General features: G+C 36.3%; 1 protein-coding gene across 3 annotated transcripts in view; it reads right to left on the bottom strand.

The window, feature by feature from the left end:
* Positions 1 to 18,380, bottom strand: part of LOC138700328 (protein phosphatase 1 regulatory subunit 14C) — a 795,893-nt gene that overhangs the window by 13,783 nt on the left and 763,730 nt on the right. For all 3 annotated transcript variants that reach the window (XM_069826879.1, XM_069826880.1, XM_069826881.1), the window contains exon 4: positions 99 to 140. In XM_069826879.1, coding sequence (XP_069682980.1) covers positions 99 to 140 — 42 coding nt within the window. The remainder of the gene's footprint in view (positions 1 to 98; positions 141 to 18,380) is intronic.

Here is an 18,380-nt window from a genome sequence, read left to right as displayed (position 1 = left end):
CCTGCTCACAGCTGACCCAATGTTTCATCCACTGTTGACACTTGCCTCACATAATAACTAAATGGCTTGTAGTGTAGCACATTCTTCTTTGAACTTACCTTCACATCATGTTGTGATTTCTTGGCATCTGCCAGTAATTCCTGCAACAAAATGAATAAGTAATTAAGTAAGAGATTAACTATCAACAAAAAAATATAAAAATATTCGAATTAAATACTGAAAATTATAATTTTTATTTCATGTTAACAGTGGCGGGGTTGTTTGTGATTTACAACGTATTTCGAGGTATGTTTCACTTTATAAGATACTTTTACCACATTTAAAATTAGGACAAGGAAAACACAGGTTATGAAACTTCTTTCATGATTGTAAGTTTCAAATCAACTGAGAATTAATACTAACTCTCACAATCTTGTGAGGAATAAAATTCATTTTTATGAATTCTGACTTCACAGGCAACAGTGATTTAAAGTTATAGGTCAATTGTTAAAGCAATTAAATGAAATATTTGAAATATTTTCTTTCCATTAGCATGTTAAGAACTGTACATAGCAATAAAAATACATCAGTTTTTCTAAAATTACAAAAAAATAGTGGGTGGTAGAAAAATTCTGACTACAATTTTGGAATCAGCAGATGACATTACATAAGAAACAGAAGAAATTGTACATTTAACAAAATCATTGTTGCCCACTGTTATAGAAGCTAGAAAGATAACATATATTCAACAAATTATTCGATAAAACTTCGCTCTTGATTGCAGTTGTTATTAGTTTTGTTGGTTATTCTTGAAGAATCTGTGGACTAAATTTGTATATTCTACATTTTGCAATTTAAGTAAGACTTTCGACTGTTTCACAAAGAGAGAACGAACTGAAATTATTTGTCTCTCATTTTAATAACCATAAGCAGTGTGTCTCTATTGACGAAAAGAAATCTAAAATGAAGACTTTAGAATATGGTGTTCCACAAGGATCAATGCTGAGCCTTGTTCTGTTTTCAGCAATGGTTTATGGTTTGGTGTGCAATAGTTTTGTTTTTTCTGTGGCTTTCACTGATGCCACTTTTTTGATACGTCATAGTGATATTAATTCAGCTCTTACAGAAGCCAAGAAATGGTTTGGTTGAAATAAATTTCTTTTTAACAAAACTAACACTTACTGCATCTCTCTCATTCAGTAGTCATGGATAATGATAACTTGAAACTATTCGACATTAATGCCGACAACATATTCACTTGGGATTACCATATTGATCTTGTTTTCAAAAAATTGTTACGAATATTATTTCTCCTGTGAAATTAAAAAATGTATGTACCGAAAAAGTATATCAAAGTTGCCTATATTTTCTTATTCTCATTATTTTCTTGCGATCTGCTATTATGGGCTAATGGTACTCATATTCGTAAGGTCTTCAGGTACAAGAAAAGTGATTACAATTATAACAAATTCATGAATGAAGGAACACAGCAAACCGTTATTTGTGAATGAAAATAATAATAAGTGCAACATCACATTACATTTTGTAAGCCCTAAATTTTGTTAAAGATAATTTACATATTAATATTCTGACACACAGGAGTAACGTATATCTACATGATACCAGAAACAACTACCTTTTTGACCTGCTTAAATGTAGGCTAAATAAAGCAGTAAGTAATCAGTTTATTATGTCTTTAAAAATTGCTGATAAATTTCTTTCTTATGTTTTCAATCTGGAAAAAAATTTCAATTATCTGGGTTGTGAAATATCTTATCAAAATGAAAAAGATGTGAACAAGAAAATTACCAAATTTACACAAATTCTAGGAATAATAAACAATGCATTGAAAGCTAAATTAGTACAAAAATCTACAAGAATAAAAATATATAATATGCTAGCATTACCCACCCTTTTATACGGAAGCGAGATTTGGTCATTAAAGAAAAAAGACATCAACAGAATCAAAGCAATGGAAATGAAATTTTTGAGGAGGACAGCAGGATATACTCTTTTAGACCGAAAAAGGAATGAAGAAATTTTAGAACAATTAGTAGAGTCAGTAGAAGAAAAAATCAGCAGATACAAATTCAATTGGCTAGATCATGTAAGAAGAATGGAAAATTCAAGAATCCCAAAAATTATGATGCAGTATAAACCTAGAGGACATCGTCGACCAGGAAGACCTTTAAGAAGACTGCTAGATGGGGCCGAAACAGGTCTACAGAGGCCTAATTCGTGAAGGATGATGATGATGATGATGATGATGATGAAAGGAGATCTTTTAACAGACATATCTGATTGGAGTCCACACCTGTGGAGTAACGGTTAGCGCGTCTGGCCGCGAAACCAAGTGCTCCAGGCTCGATCCCCGGTCTGGACAAGTTACCTGGTTGAGGTTTTTTCCGGTGTTTTCTCTCAACCCAATATGATCAAATGCTGGGTAACTTTCGGTGCTGGACCCCGGACTCATTTCACCGGCATTATCACCTTCATATCATTCAGACGCTAAATAACCTAAGCTGTTGATAAAGCGTAGTAAAATAACCTACTGCTATCTGATTGGTTGATGAACACATCTTTTCATGATTGTTTATAGCCTATTATTGACTTTGTCTATTGCACATATTGTGCTCATAGGCTGTAAATGAAATTCAATAAATTCAATTCAAAAAATTCAATATGACAAAGTTTGAGTCGCAGAATTTACTCTCTTCCTTTCGAAGTGTCACATTTAGGTCAATAACAAATTATTCTCACTATATTTCATTACATTAAATCTCCGGATTTCTGTACTTACCCACATAATTTCTAGCAGCAATCTAGAAAATTTCCATCATGTCAAGAACTAAAGAAAGGAGATGAAGTAGATTTCATGGAACTAGAAGAAGTTCCTAAGGGAATGGAAATTGTCTTTGGAAAGTTTGTTTCAGAAAAAAAAGTGTCAATAATCACAGCAGTGAAAGTGCCACGTTAATTTTCTGACATTGTATCTATGAAATGTGTCGGAAATAATATTACGAGTAGGCTAAGTATATCTTGACTGCCTATAAGTTTGTATTAAATATACAAATCCCAGCCATATATTTTGTGGACGAAAGTAATATCACGTTGGAACGTAAGCTTTGTCCGAAAAGCTGTATATTTTGTAGATTTATCAATAATTTGTAGTACACATTAATTTTATAACTTCAAATGTTGGCCCGCACATTCCATTAAATGAGGACGATTGGTTTTCAAGTGAAAACGGTTTGGAACCAATGGCTTGCACAATAACAGCACCTTTCTTACCAGTAAAATTTAGGACTGAAATATAAATACAGTGAAACCTGTTCAAGACGGAAGTGACATGGTCCTAATTTTTTTTCCGTTGTGGACAGGTTTCCGTGTTATTCAGATGTGAATTTAAATGGAATATTTATTATTTGTATAAATGAAAAACAAAATGGCACGCCGCAAATTGTAGGAATTACCAAATATTCCTTTTAACACTACTGACATTAAATCAGCTTCCTGTCACTTATTTAATTGGTGAATGATCTTGATGAAAATCTCATTTCGGGTATAAATTGTATCGTAACTCACTCATTAAACACTATAAAGTTTATTAATTACACTAAATTTAGTATGGAACACTATAATATAATACTGTACTGTATATCACAGCTCATTATTTAATTGGAGTAGGAGCCTAGAAGCCTTTAAGTCTGGATTATTTAATTTCTTTGCCAGTTCAAGGGTTTTCTTTGCAGAATGGGTCCAGAAATTTGCGTGATCTTTGAAAGGGCAAGAACAATCCACTCCCTCAACAGTTCATCTATTTCTATGTAGCCAGTTGTTTTCTCTTTCCTTTTATGTCACCATTATTGACCCCAAGCCACTCACTCATGATACGGCCTTTATTTTTGAAAGTGTTAAGTTACACCTGAGTTTTCCATTCATAAATTTCAACATTATTTTCCATACTCTTCGTTTCTCATTTTCCTCGATAACATTTACTTCATCGATTAATGATAGTGCAACATTTTTACACAACTTTTTTTTTACCACAAAATCGCTAATACACTTGCGTTCTACCTAGCTACGACAGTATACAGGGGTGAAGCATTGAACATCTTTGAAGGGACTCGTCTGCCTAGTCAATAGGGTAATAAAATTTATGACCACCAGGCCAACACACCCTCGCACCCTAAAAAATTTTACAAAGAAAACTTGTTTTTTTATCTTAGTGACCTACTAGTATTTCGTACATTCCTTGAAAGCACATACTGTTTCAAAATATAATTTACATTAAAGTAGTGTGTCCAAAATATTATTTCCGTTTTGAACAGTAGCAGACAGTTTCCGTTTTATTCAGGAAAAATTACGCATAATACATATGAATTTTGCAGGGACCAATAAATTGTTCCGAAATAGGCAGGATTCCGGATTATTCAGGTTCCGATTTGAACAGGTTTCATTGTAATACTAAGTGGGAATTTCAAAGTGCAGTGTATTTATAAACAACTTAAATCCTGTGATATTTTGAAACAGTTTACAGTTCAGAGAATTTTTCAAAACAGATGGAGAAAGTATCAAGGTTAGAAACTTAAAAACCTAAGTACGAATTTATATATAACTGCCATCCCACGAAATTGATAGTTTGCAATTTATTGCCTGCAGGATTTAAGCCATAGTCTCATTTGTCGCATTTTGCTACTCGACTTCTAAAAATGCAACAAATTTCCAATGTAAATGTGCAAAAATGCGACAACCACATTGAACATCAATAACGAAGATGGTAATGGAGAAAATGAAATCAGAGATGTCTTTGAACTGATCTGAATTTAAATGAAATGCTAATGGCATGGGCAACAGATGTTCAGGAATTGATTTCAAGAAATTGATGCAATTCATGTAAGTTAAGTGAACAATTTCTTCTAATTGATTTATATAATTCCATCGCATACTGTAAATTGTGAGCGAGGATTTAATTGCATGGATCTTGTAAAAACTGGAATTAGAAACCGCCTTTCAGTAAAAACAGTTAGCACTCTGCTAACAATAAATCTTGAAGGGCCTACTAGTAAAGAATTTCAATGTTTAGACCAGGCCTGCACAAGGTTTGCGCTCTCCGAGCCGGCTCACAGCTCATGAGCGGAATGCAGATATTAGCTGCGCTCTGTATAAGGGTGGACTGGAAGAAGGGGTGATCTCGTACAAAATAAACACAAAAGGAAGTACTATTACGAGTGCTTATGAAAAGAATTCCCGTTCAGTGTTTGCAAAACTATCTTGGACTATTATTAATTAATAAAGAAATATTTATTTTACAGAAATAATAGAAATTCTATAGCTACTTAAATGTACAATATCATTTTGTTATATGTTTATTTATCAGTACAAAACGGGGTTTTATGCTGTTGGCAGCTGAAAGGAACAGTAGCCTACTGATCGTAATGAAACATCAGTTACAGATGTTCGATGTCTGCCTTTATTAAAGTTGATTATAGAAAACAGTTGCTCACAAATATAAATGTTGAGCCAAACATAGCAATCATTTTCACAGCCAGCCTGTGTAGTCGTGGATATTATTGCTAATGTTTAGTCTTGTAAAACTCAACCAGGCTAGTAGTATTATTCAAACGATCTTTAGCCCTTAGGTCACATTGAAGATCAGTAAGTTCGAGCTGTAAATCGTTAAATGTTAAATGTTATGTTCCGTCTTTTAGATTCCTCCATACTGTACTGTAGCAGTAGGTAAGCAACGTGAAACAGTTACTGAGAATAGGCCTACACACTGCACTCCACTAGATAGCTGAGTGGTCGTTTCCCTCTCCTCTACCTATAGCAAGTCTATGTCATTCTGACATATCTTCCTCTCCGTATCGGCGAGCGGTAAACACAGCTCTCCAGCTCGGAAGGAGCGCGCGCGCTCGTTGAGCACTGTTTGCGCAGGTATGGTTTGGAGTGTCTATAAAATAACGTATTTTAATGTGATGTAAATTTAGCAGTAATTGATTCTAAACATACTTAAGTCTAATGACTTACTTACATAAGTATATCTAGAGTGTGGTAAGATGGATTGAAAGTAATAAAACTGCAAGAAACTAATTATATAACTTTTTGTTTCTGCATACTTTATTAATTTGTTCTTTCTGCACAGTTATTTATAATATTGCATAAGCATTTTTCAATTAGCACAAATATAATTTTTCATTTGTGCATTTTTGCGACAATTATTTATTTTCTAGCTTAAGCCCTGCAATTACGACACCAGAACAGCACAAATTCTTCTCTGTTTTGTAGCTTCCTTTAATTTACATGTAATAATACATTATTCCTAGCACTTCCTGTCATAAAATTTCAGAACTACTGCTACGTTCACAATAAAAAAAAAAAGGAGGAAAAAATTTGGGAAGAAGGGAATGAGAGAAAAGGGGAAGAAAATAACATTGAAAGCGAGAAAAAGAAATAAAAAACGGACTCGAAAAGCAATTAATTCGATTATGAAAAGACACAATTCGATTCTGAGACGAGCCGATTTTCTTTGTTTTACAGCCTTCAGAACGATTCTTTGTCCAATGTCAAAGTGACGTCCAATGTAGTCGTAAGTAGTTCAGACTCCAGGTAACAGAAATCCCATTACACATCAGTCTGGTGTCAGATCGAGAGAAAAAATGAACACGGATCAAGGTTTCCTTAGCACTGTAAGCACCGTGGAGTAAATATAGTACGAAATTATTGTTCTAGATAACAATAAGCATTAAACTATGAATATTATTTATATAATACATATTTCATACTTCAGTTGTTGCTATGTGGACAATGTATAGGCTAAACTTCCTAACCAATCGGTCCCAGGTTCGTTCCCCGGCGTGGGCAATGGAAGGAATTAATCTTCCGCTCGCGGGACTGTGTGATGTTTGTCTGTTGTCTTATGGTTGTCCTGTGGTCTCCACGATAGCTCTGCGGCATATCGACCCCATGACCCCAAGGGGGAGGGAGGTCCGCATTTGGAGATGTCTGGTGTACGAACAAATTAATCAATCTCCTTCCCCTATCCGCAGTGATTAAACGGAAGTTTAAACATAATAAGAAAGAATATTTTATACTTTCGAAACAATTGGTTACATGGATTAGATCTCAGTGATATTTTCCATAACAATTAGCGTAAGATCAAAATTATGAAACAATTTCTGAATTAACATTGTTAAGATCAGGAGAGACCGTGAGCGAAAATCCGTACAATGGTAATAATTTTTTAATTTTTATTATTTGACAACGCTGTATCAACTCCGTACGTAGATGAAATTATTGGGGATCATCAGTGCGGTTTTCGGCGTAATAGATCGACTATTGATCAGATTTTTTGTATTCGACAGATAATGGAGAAAAAAATGGGAGTATAAGGGTACATACATCAGTTATTCATAGATTTCAAAAAGGCATATGACTCGGTTAAGAGGGAAGTATTATATGATATTCTTATTGAATTTGGTATTCCCAAGAAACTAGTTCGATTAATTAAAATGTGTCTCAGTGAAACATACAGCAGAGTCCGTATAGGTCAGTTTCTATCTGATGTTTTTCCAATTCATTGCGGGCTAAAGCAAGGAGATGCACTATCACCTTTACTTTTTAACTTCGCTCTAGAATATGCCATTAGCAAAGTTCAGGATAACAGGCAGGGTTTGGAATTGAACGGGTTACATCAGCTTCTTGTCTATGCAGTTGGCGTGAATATGTTAGGAGAAAATACACAAACGATTAGGGAAAACACGGAAATTTTACTTGAAGCAAGTAAAGCGATCGGTTTGGAAGTAAATCCCGAAAAGACAAAGTATATGATTATGTCTCGTGACCAGAATATTGTACGAAATGGAAATATAAGAATTGGAGATTTATCCTTCGAAGAGGTGGAAAAATTCAAATATCTTGGAGCAACAGTAACAAATATAAATGACACTCGGGAGGAAATTAAACGCAGAATAAATATGGGAAATGCCTGTTATTATTCGGTTGAGAAGCTCTTATCATCCAGTCTGCTGTCGAAAAATCTGAAAGTTAGAATTTATAAAACAGTTATATTACCGGTTGTTCTGAGTGGTTGTGAAACTTGGACTCTCACTCTGAGAGAGGAACATAGGTTAAGGGTGTTTGAGAATAAGGTGCTTAGGAAAATATTTGGGGCTAAGCGGAATGAAGTTACAGGAGAATGGAGAAAGTTACACAACACAGAACTGCACGCATTGTATTCTTCACCTGACATAATTAGGAACTTAAAATCCAGACGTTTGAGATGGGCAGGGCATGTAGCACGTATGAGGGAATCCAGAAATGCATATAGAGTGTTAGTTGGGAGACCGGAGGGAAAAAGACCTTTAGGGAGGCAGAGACGTAGATGGGAGGATAATATTAAAATGGATTTGAGGGAGGTGGGGTATGATGATAGAGACTGGATTAATCTTGCACAGGATAGGGACCGATGGCGGGCTTATGTGAGGGCGGCAATGAACCTTCGGGTTCCTTAAAAGCCATTTGTAAGTAGGTAAGTATGTATCAACTACTGCGTTATTTAGCGTCGATGAGATTGGTAATAGCGAGACGATATATTTGGCGAAATAAGTCAAACCAAAGATATAAGAAATTGACAAACTTTGAAATAGTTCTCAATAGGTCACACTTTTATTGAGACCCGTGAAAAAGTGTTGGAGAAAAATGGTAATATAGATTAAGTATAAATTATTCTCATAAACGACAGTATCAGCTTCCCGTTAAACCTAGTGCTTTTTACAATCATTAGAGGGGGATGAAATTTTGAATTCTATGATGTTGGTATATTTATGTACTATTGGCAACACTGACTGTCATCTTCTCCATCTATTCATAGAAGTAATAACTAAAGAAGCCACACTTGCACCAACAATCACTATCGATTAGTATAGTCCCGTCGCTCTAATTTCCGGCAGCCAATCACGTTGCAGGTCGGCTACATTTAAACGTGTGCGTCTTGTGATTCGCTGATGAAGACATTATTCATTTCTTAAGGCTCGATGAATACTTAATATAATCGCCCGCCATTTTGGCTCTTTCGTTGGCGTTCGCAGAAAGCACACGAGGACGTTATTTGCCGCTCAATTATTTGCTGAATTACATTGCGTTTGATTTATTATCATAGGAGCTACGACATGATAATGTTTAACGGTGTGGCAAATAGATTCCTCGTCTGGTAGCTCGGCAATGAAAGAACAAAAATGGCGAACGATACTACCTACCTAGACTTTATAGAGCCTTCACTTCTTAAGACGCAAGCAAAGAGGAGTCACGCCGGGAACAACAGCGTCGCGACTATAGGGTCAGGTATCTTTGAAGCTCAGTGTACAACTTTGTAATTCATAGTCTATTAATAGTTTTCTGCCCAAGGGCAGGCCTTTCACTGCAAACCCAGCATTCTCCAATATTTCCTATTTTCTGCCTTCCTCTTAGTCTCCGCATATGATCCATATATCTTAATGTCGTCTATCATCTGATATCTTCTTCTACCCCGAACTCTTCTCCCGTTCACCATTCCTTCCAGTGCATCCTTCAGTAGGCAGTTTCTTCTCAGCTAGTGACTCAATTCTTTTTTTTTCTTCCAGATCAGTTTCAGCATAATTTTTTCTTCACTCACTCTTTCCAACACAGCTTCATTTCTTCAACTTTGTAAATTACTCTGTAATTCTTCTTCACCATAAATCACGTATGTGTACAATGTAATTTAGAAATCTTCTCACCATTCGTGGGCTGCCACAAGGGACAAAGAGTACTTAACCATATAATTTTTTGCAAGTTCATTGAACCATTGCTTTTGTTTTGACAATGAAACTCCTACAAGTACATAGCTGCAAATACATTTTGTGATTGGTGGAAATGTACCTAGTTTTAGAGAGGTAAGTGTTACAAAAAAGTAAAGAATGCTAATGAACTTGGTTTGATTTCGAATATAGGTGATGCTTCAGGAGAGCAATTGATCCTTTCAATGCAGCTAAAGTTACAATCGGAATAATAGATGTAGGTATTCCAAGCCTCTTAAACACATCTTTCTTGAAGAAAGTAGCGGTACCTCTTGCTCCAACCAGAAGTCCTATCACTTCAATCTCTTCTAGCTGGTACTTTTGGAGGTGATAGGGAACGGTAGGACTGTATATATTCTTTTTTTCATTATCCAGCTTATGTAATCTTTTTTTATTTGGTATATTTTATGATGTTTTACCAACTGCTATGGTTATTTAGCGTCTGAATGAGGTGACGGTGAAGTGAGTCCAGGGTCCAGCGCCGAAAGTTACCCAACATTTGCTCTTAACTGCTTGAGGGAAAAACCTCAGCCAGGATTTGAACCCGGGCCTACTCGTTTCACGGTCAGGCATGATAACCGTTACCCCACAGCGGTTGACTGTCTAATCTTGGTCCCACCGCTTAGAAGCCCTCATCTACCATCGGACAATGATGTAAACCTAAAGATCTGGAGTTTGTGACCAGGAATGAGAACCTACAGCTTATAAAATTGACCCACGTGGCGTCGAGAAGTACAACAGATCTTCAATAACAGCTCCTGACGAGGTGTGATGCGCCTGCATACGAATCTGGAGGACACAGACCTCATGTGGAGTGTCTGACGTCTATTAATACATCCATCGCCGCGTCGTACAGAGTGCCGTGGCTTGTGTCGATCTGGAGCTCTTCCAAACGAGATATGGCTTCACAAAAATGTATACCGGAGGTGTTCTGTAGCGGAAGTAATTTGGTTAACGACGGCGACAACAAAAAAATTAAATAATAACAGTGTCTAGAGAAATACTTCCCCTTCGTGTTGGTTGAGCGGTACACTGGCTTGTCGTTATTTCTTCCCTACGAAACCCAAGAACGCCTGGGCTTGACAACCTTCCTGCAGAGTATTTTACAGTTCAAATCTCAAATTTCGATAAACCTACTCTTTATTTAATAGAATTTAGCTGAAGATTTATCACTAGACGCGAGAATTCCATGCCAATGCATGTTTTATAGGAACACAGCACATAGCTCAAACTTAGTACTTATCCATTTCATTACTTTACGGTTCCAAATATGTGTACTTTTTCCGTGCATATTTGCATGTTTTCGCCCTTTTTTTGGGATAAAACATGCATTATGCATATGTAAATAATTTTAAGGTTTAATCATGCATATAATATATATTATATTCAGTTTAAATACATAGCCTATTTTAATGTTTTGGGTGGACACCACAGTTTTTCGATTTCTATGCCCTTTATTTTAGCTTCAGGAATCAGGAGTGAAGAAGGAAAAGAAAGAAAAAAAAAACTAAATAACAGAAAAAGGTTCATTCACGTTTGCACCCATAACTTCTTGCGTCCACACCTGTCAGCGCGTCTGGCCGCGAAACCAGGTGGCCCGGGTTCGAATCCCGGTCGGGGCAAGTTACCTGGTTGAGGTTTTTTCCGGGGTTTTCCCTCAACCCAATACGAGCAAATGCTGGGTAACTTTCGGTGCTGGACCCCGGACTCATTTCGCCGGCATTATCACCTTCATTATATTCAGACGCTAAATAACCTAGATGTTAATACAGCGTCGTAAAATAACCCAATAAAAAAATAACTTCTTGCGAAGTAGAGAGGTCATTCTCTGCCTACAAAAACATATTGACTGACAAGCACAGAAACCTCACAGAAACCAATTTATAAATGTTGTTAGTTGTTAACTGTGCAGAAGAAGAAGAAGAAGAAGAAGAAGAAGAAGAAGAAGAAGAAGAAGAAGAAGTGAAATAAGAAATTTGGAACAAAAATTGAAGTGCATATTTTATTGTATTTTAAAATTCATCGTGTATGTTTCATAGTTTAATAGTACATGAATGCATGCATATTTTGGGATTTTATATTGCATGAAATTCTCGTCTTTATTTATCACCAAATAATAATTCTATTTCAGAAGATTATATGAGGGGTTTTTGGGAGAATGAGGGACAAAACTGTTATGAGGAAAGTTATTTCAGAATAGGCCTACACTGTTTTCATTTGCGATCTGAACGGGTACTGGGCCCACAATGATGATAATGATGTTGGTGGTGGTTGTGGTGATAATATTGTTAGCTGACAAGATCTTATCAATGGAATTTTAGTTCAGGCAAGCGGGCATTCTTAAGATCCTTGTATAAAAAAGTCGCAGTGGAATACGATTTTCCAGAATAATCTAGTCTTCCTAGTTAGGCTAACTGCATTGCAGTGCTGTTTTTTTGCAACCATAAAATCTCGTCGCCAAAATCATCACTTCCATATCTTCAGTCGAATAAGAAATAACTGGCCTAGACATCTATAATAATAATAATAATAATAATAATAATAATAATAATAATAATAATAATAATAATAATAATAATAACTTACAAATGGCTTTTAGAGAACCCGGAGGTTCATTCTTGCACTCACATAAGCCCGCCATTGGTCCCTATCATGCGCAAGATTAATCCAGTCTCTATCATCAATTTTAATATTATCCTCCCATCTATGTCTCGGCCTACCCAAAGGTCTTTTTCCCTCCGGCCTCCCAACTAACACTCTATATGCTTTACTGGATTCGCCCATACGTGCTACATGCCCTGCCCATCTCAAACGTCTGGATTTAATGTTCCTAATTATGTCAGGTGAAGAATACAATGCGTGCAGTTCTGTGTTGTGTAACTTTCTCCATTCTCCTGTAACTTCATCCCTCTCAGCCCCAAATATTTTCCTAAGCACCTTATTTTCCAACACCCTTAGCCTCTGTTAATAATAATAATAATAATAATAATAATAATAATAATAATAATAATAATTACTACTTACAAATGGCTTTTAGAGAATCCGGAGGTTCATTCTTGCACTCACATAAGCCCGCCATTGGTCCCTATCATGCGCAAGATTAATCCAGTCTCTATCATCAATTTTAATATTATCCTCCCATCTATGTCTCGGCCTACCCAAAGGTCTTTTTCCCTCCGGCCTCCCAACTAACACTCTATATGCTTTACTGGATTCGCCCATACGTGCTACATGCCCTGCCCATCTCAAACGTCTGGATTTAATGTTCCTAATTATGTCAGGTGAAGAATACAATGCGTTCAGTTCTGTGTTGTGTAACTTTCTCCATTCTCCTGTAACTTCATCCCGCTTAGCCCCAAATATTTTCCTAAGCACCTTATTTTCCAACACCCTTAGCCTCTGTTAATAATAATAATAATAATAATAATAATAATAATAATAATAATAATAATAATAATAATAATCCATGTATTGTGGGTCCCTATCACCACGGCATGGCGCGTCCTCAGGTTGCGGATAGAGGAGACGGCCTCCAGATATGGAGGGTAGCTGCGAATATATTGAATAAGCAGTCGTGGACAGCCGATAAGGGGTGGTCCTCCAGCTTGGGGGTTGGGCGAAGGGCTAACAACCCATCACCGTAAAAAACAGCTTGTTACGTATCCCTATAATAAGCCTCGGAATAGGACTGATTCTCTGGCACGACCACAGCAAAGGAATACTTGAAGCAAGTAGAGCGATCGGTTTGGAAGTAAATCCCGAAAAGACAAAGTATATGATTATGTCTCGTGACCAGAATATTGTACGAAATGGAAATATAAAAATTGGAGATTTATCCTTCGAAGAGGTGGAAAAATTCAAATATCTTGGAGCAACAGTAACAAATATAAATGACACTCGGGAGGAAATTAAACGCAGAATAAATATGGGAAATGCGTGTTATTATTCGGTTGAGAAGCTCTTATCATCCAGTCTACTGTCCAAAAATCTGAAAGTTAGAATTTATAAAACAGTTATATTACCGGTTCTTCTGTATGGTTGTGAAACTTGGACTTTCACTCTGAGAGAGGAACATAGGTTCAGGGTGTTTGAGAATAAGGTGCTAAGGAAAATATTTGGGGCTAAGCGCGATGAAGTTACAGGAGAATGGAGAAAGTTACACAACACAGAACTGCACGCATTGTATTCTTCACCTGACGTAATTAGGAACATTAAATCCAGACGTTTGAGATGGGCAGGGCATGTGGCACGTATGGGCGAATCCAGAAATGCATATAGAGTGTTAGTTGGGAGACCGGAGGGAAAAAGACCTTTAGGGAGGCCGAGACGTAGATGGGAGGATAATATTAAAATGGATTTGAGGGAGGTGGGGTATGATGATAGAGACTGGATTAATCTTGCACAGGATAGGGACCGCTGGCGGGCTTATGTGAGGGCGGCAATGAACCTTCGGGTTCCTTAAAAGCCATTTGTAAGTAAGTAAGTAATAATAATAATAATAATAATAATAATAATAATAATAGTAATACATTCGAATAAGGGATACTGATCAAGAGAGCTATAACAATCTACTCATAACTGTCAGAAGCTAAGCCCCCATCCTCACAAGAGATGCCGACAGCTGTCTAAGTTACAGTTGATTGTTCAGTTAAAATACTCGTACATTCGTTTCGACTCTAGAAAGGTTAGTATTCAAGTATATGTCCTCCCGTAGCCTGATATTATGTGGAGTTTTATGTTGATAACACAAATACCTCACAGGCAAGCGTAAGGGTTTGGCCACCTATGCTTTAATGTTAGGCTATGCCCCATCTCTTCCAGTATATACATGCGTCGCTCTTTATGTTCATAGCGATCCACATATTGAATATCTTATCTGCTGAAGCACATTAAGGTAAAGTGTTCGTATATGCTATCAAGTTTTACGTTCGAATATACCAGAGCCTTCTAGTTCATAATCCTTTAGCATTCCCAGGGTTCACCTTTCACCGTATAAACTCTGTCACAAATGAAATTTTATTTTGCTTATGTGATTACGACCTATACAGGGTGTTAAAAAAGTATCCAATATTTTAGGACACTGATGTCAAAGCAAGCGCATTTTTCTGACGACGTCGTGCGCGGGCAGCAAGCGCTAAGTATGGAAAGAGCAAGGGTTGTGTATAATATGAATAAGCAGCCTGTTGGATTAAGAAAACAGTGGTGCACAAACTTCAAACGGAATGTGAAATTTTATGTCGTTATTTTTATATGACTTCTTTCTGTTTAATATTATCTATATTGTCTGTAAAACAAAAGTACTAACACCGATTTCTTAATATTGCACTTGTGTTTTAAATTTTAATAACATAATAGAGAGTTAAGAAGGAATATTCACTTAAATTCCATAGTAGTATAATATTATACTGTATTAAGTGGATGAAACACATCATTCATAAAGAAAGTGATATCCCAAAGAAAGAGATTGAGTATGACATGATAAGTTGGAATTTATATTGATGGTATCTTTAGCCTTACAAAAGTAATCAATAAGCTAATCAAAACAATATTACAGTACAAAGCAAAGTTACCTAGGTACTGTATATGTTTTAAGTGTAACTAATATTACATAACAAAACTCTTATCGCATTATGCTTTTAAGGTAATATTTATGAGCAACTTCCTATCATCAGAATATTAAATTATTTTCTCGAAATCTGCTGAAGCTATAGAGCTGACATTTTTACAACACATGGACACGTATCTTTTGGTTATGATGTAACAGTAGTTGCTTTGTTAATCCATTTCCTTAGAAACAATTTCCATGCGAATATTTTCAAAATTTTCAATACACTATCTTCAGTAATACGTATATACGGTATATTAGATTTACGAAAACATTCTGTAAGGCTACTAAATAAATAGGGCTATACCTGAAAATTTCACTTTTCTATACGAAAAGATGAGAAAATATTTCTTTTGAATAAAAAAAATCAAACTTGTGAAAAATGTGCATTAAAATTAAAACTTACATTCTTATAATGCACTTATACTTCTCAGGCAAGTCTAAAAATTAACATGTATACAGTTTTAATAAGTTCTCTTCCCTTTATCTATTGAATCAGTGCTGGCCATCCCTGAATATAGCTCGACCAAGCGGCATATACTACCTCTTTCGTCTGTCTCTTTCTTTTCCGCTGTAAAGCGCTCAGGCTCTCCTGAGCTCTAAAGCGCGCGCTTGCTCCTGTGGGCATCAATTGACATGCCTGTTTTAGGAGGTGCTAGTATGCATCAAAACAAGATAACAATGTCTAATAAATATGGGTCCTACATCACATACTTTCTGAGATCTGAACACTTGTTCATAGGAGGTGCTCAATGTGACATTCATTCATGGCAATGCATTCCTCTGTCCTTCCGCGTAAGGAATCACGCACTCTTTGAAATTTGTTTTAATATGTACGTTAATAAGAAAGTCCTGATAACGAGCCCCAGTAAAGTTAATCTCTGTGGTAGCACGTATGGCCCTAAATCTATCGCCAAGAACACCTGCTCATACGTTGATTGAGAATCGGTGCTGATGCCTTGTTTCTTCAACTGCATGGGGATTTTCATCAGCCCACACATGCTGATTACGAAAATTGACAGCACCATCTCTGCTGAACCCCGCTCATATCCGTATACAGACTTTTGTTTACAATATTTCTTGCGACACATCATTATTCCATGCCAGGGGTGTCAACTACGGTATGATTATCTGGTAGTCTGCTGTATTGTAGGGCAGAAAAATGCATTGCCATGAATGGACGTCACACTGAGCATCTCCTATGAACAAGTGTTCAGATCTCAGGATCCATGTTTGTTAGACATTATTTTCTTGTTTTGATGCATACTATCACCTCCTAAAATATTGAATACTTTTTAACACCCTGTATAAGACAAGTATCTATACCAGGCCTGCACAAGGTTTGCGCTCTCCGAGCCGGCTCACAGCTCATGAGCGGAATGCAGTTCTTAGCTGCGCTCTGCATAAGGGTGGACTGGAAGAAGGGGTGATCTCGTACAAAATAAACACAAAAGGAAGTACTATTACGAGTGCTTATGAAAAGAATTCCCGTTCAGTGTTTGCAAAACTATCTTGGACTATTATTAATTAATAAAGAAATATTTATTTTACACAAATAATAGAAATTCTATAGCTACTTAAATGCACAATATCATTTTGTTATATGTTTATTTATCAGTACATCAAAACGAGGTTTTATGCTGTTGGCAGCTGAAAGGAACAGTAGCCTACTGATCGTAATGAAACATCAGTTACAGATGTTCGATGTCTGCCTTTATTAAAGTTGATTATAGAAAACAGTTGCTCACAAATATAAATGTTGAGCCAAACATAGCAATCATTTTCACAGCCAGCCTGTGTAGTCGTGGATATTATTGCTAATGTTTAGTCTTGTAAAACTCAACCAGGCTAGTAGTATTATTCAAACGAACATTGAAGATCAATAAGTTCGAGCTGTAAATCGTTAAATGTTAAATGTTATGTTCCGTCTTTTAGATTCCTCCATACTGTACTGTATCAGTAGGTAAGCAACGTGAAACAGTTACTGAGAATAGGCCTACACACTGCACTCCACTAGATAGCTGAGTGGTCGTTTCCCTCTCCTCTACCTATAGCAAGTCTATGTCATTCTGACGTATCTTCCTCTCCGTTTCGGCGAGCGGTAAACATAGCTCTCCCGCTCCGAAGGAGCGCGCGCGCTGTTTGTGAAGGTATGATCTATACGTTACGTAGTTATGAGTATTGTATATGATTATGGAACATTTAGAAACAAATCTGGTTCGTTATTTAATGAAAGTTACTGGGAAATGAAAATCTATGATACATTAATTTGTAATGGACATATCGGTATCGGTGTATTCAATCCCACTATAAATCACAATGACCTTTGACATTTCTGCGTTCCTAATGGACGTAGCAATTAACTATGCAGGATTTTAACAGTTTCCTTTTTGTCTTTATAATACGTACTCCTAAATCAATGTAGGCCTACGATTGTTCAGTGAGCCAATTCAGAAATTGTTGTGGTGTGTTTTTATTGTATGTTTTGCCAATTTTTATAACATATTTTTTATAGTTTTTCTGCATGAACATCCTCAGCGTAACGATGATTCATGATTAACATAGCGCATGCGCATAGAAATCGCTGGCTAAGCGACTCTAGCCACACGCAGATTTGGAACGAAAACTACAAGAAAATGATGTAACAGCAAAACCGTTGGAATTGAATTAATTAATAAGTAGTGGCCCTATATCTTTGTAGTTTATTTAAATTTCATATAGTCTTCTGTACGTTATTTTGTGTATAAACACCAACAGCTAGAAAAAAAAAGAGGGGGGGAAAGAAAAAAACGCATTTGTAAAGGGGGGAAAAAACTCTTACTCGACGAATTTATAGATTTTCAGGTTATAACATACTGATGTTCCATTTTCCAAATGCCGATGGCGAGTTACAGAAGTTTAATGAAATACCGTATATTATCACTGAAACGGAATTCTAGTTGCGTATATATTTTGTTTGCTACGTCTTAGACGTATGTAAA

Source organism: Periplaneta americana, chromosome 5 (genome assembly GCF_040183065.1).
Source record: "Periplaneta americana isolate PAMFEO1 chromosome 5, P.americana_PAMFEO1_priV1, whole genome shotgun sequence".
Taxonomy (NCBI): Eukaryota; Metazoa; Arthropoda; class Insecta; order Blattodea; family Blattidae; genus Periplaneta; species Periplaneta americana.
The sequence above is the reverse complement of the archived record's forward strand: the minus strand, read 5'-3'. Positions and strand labels throughout refer to the sequence as shown.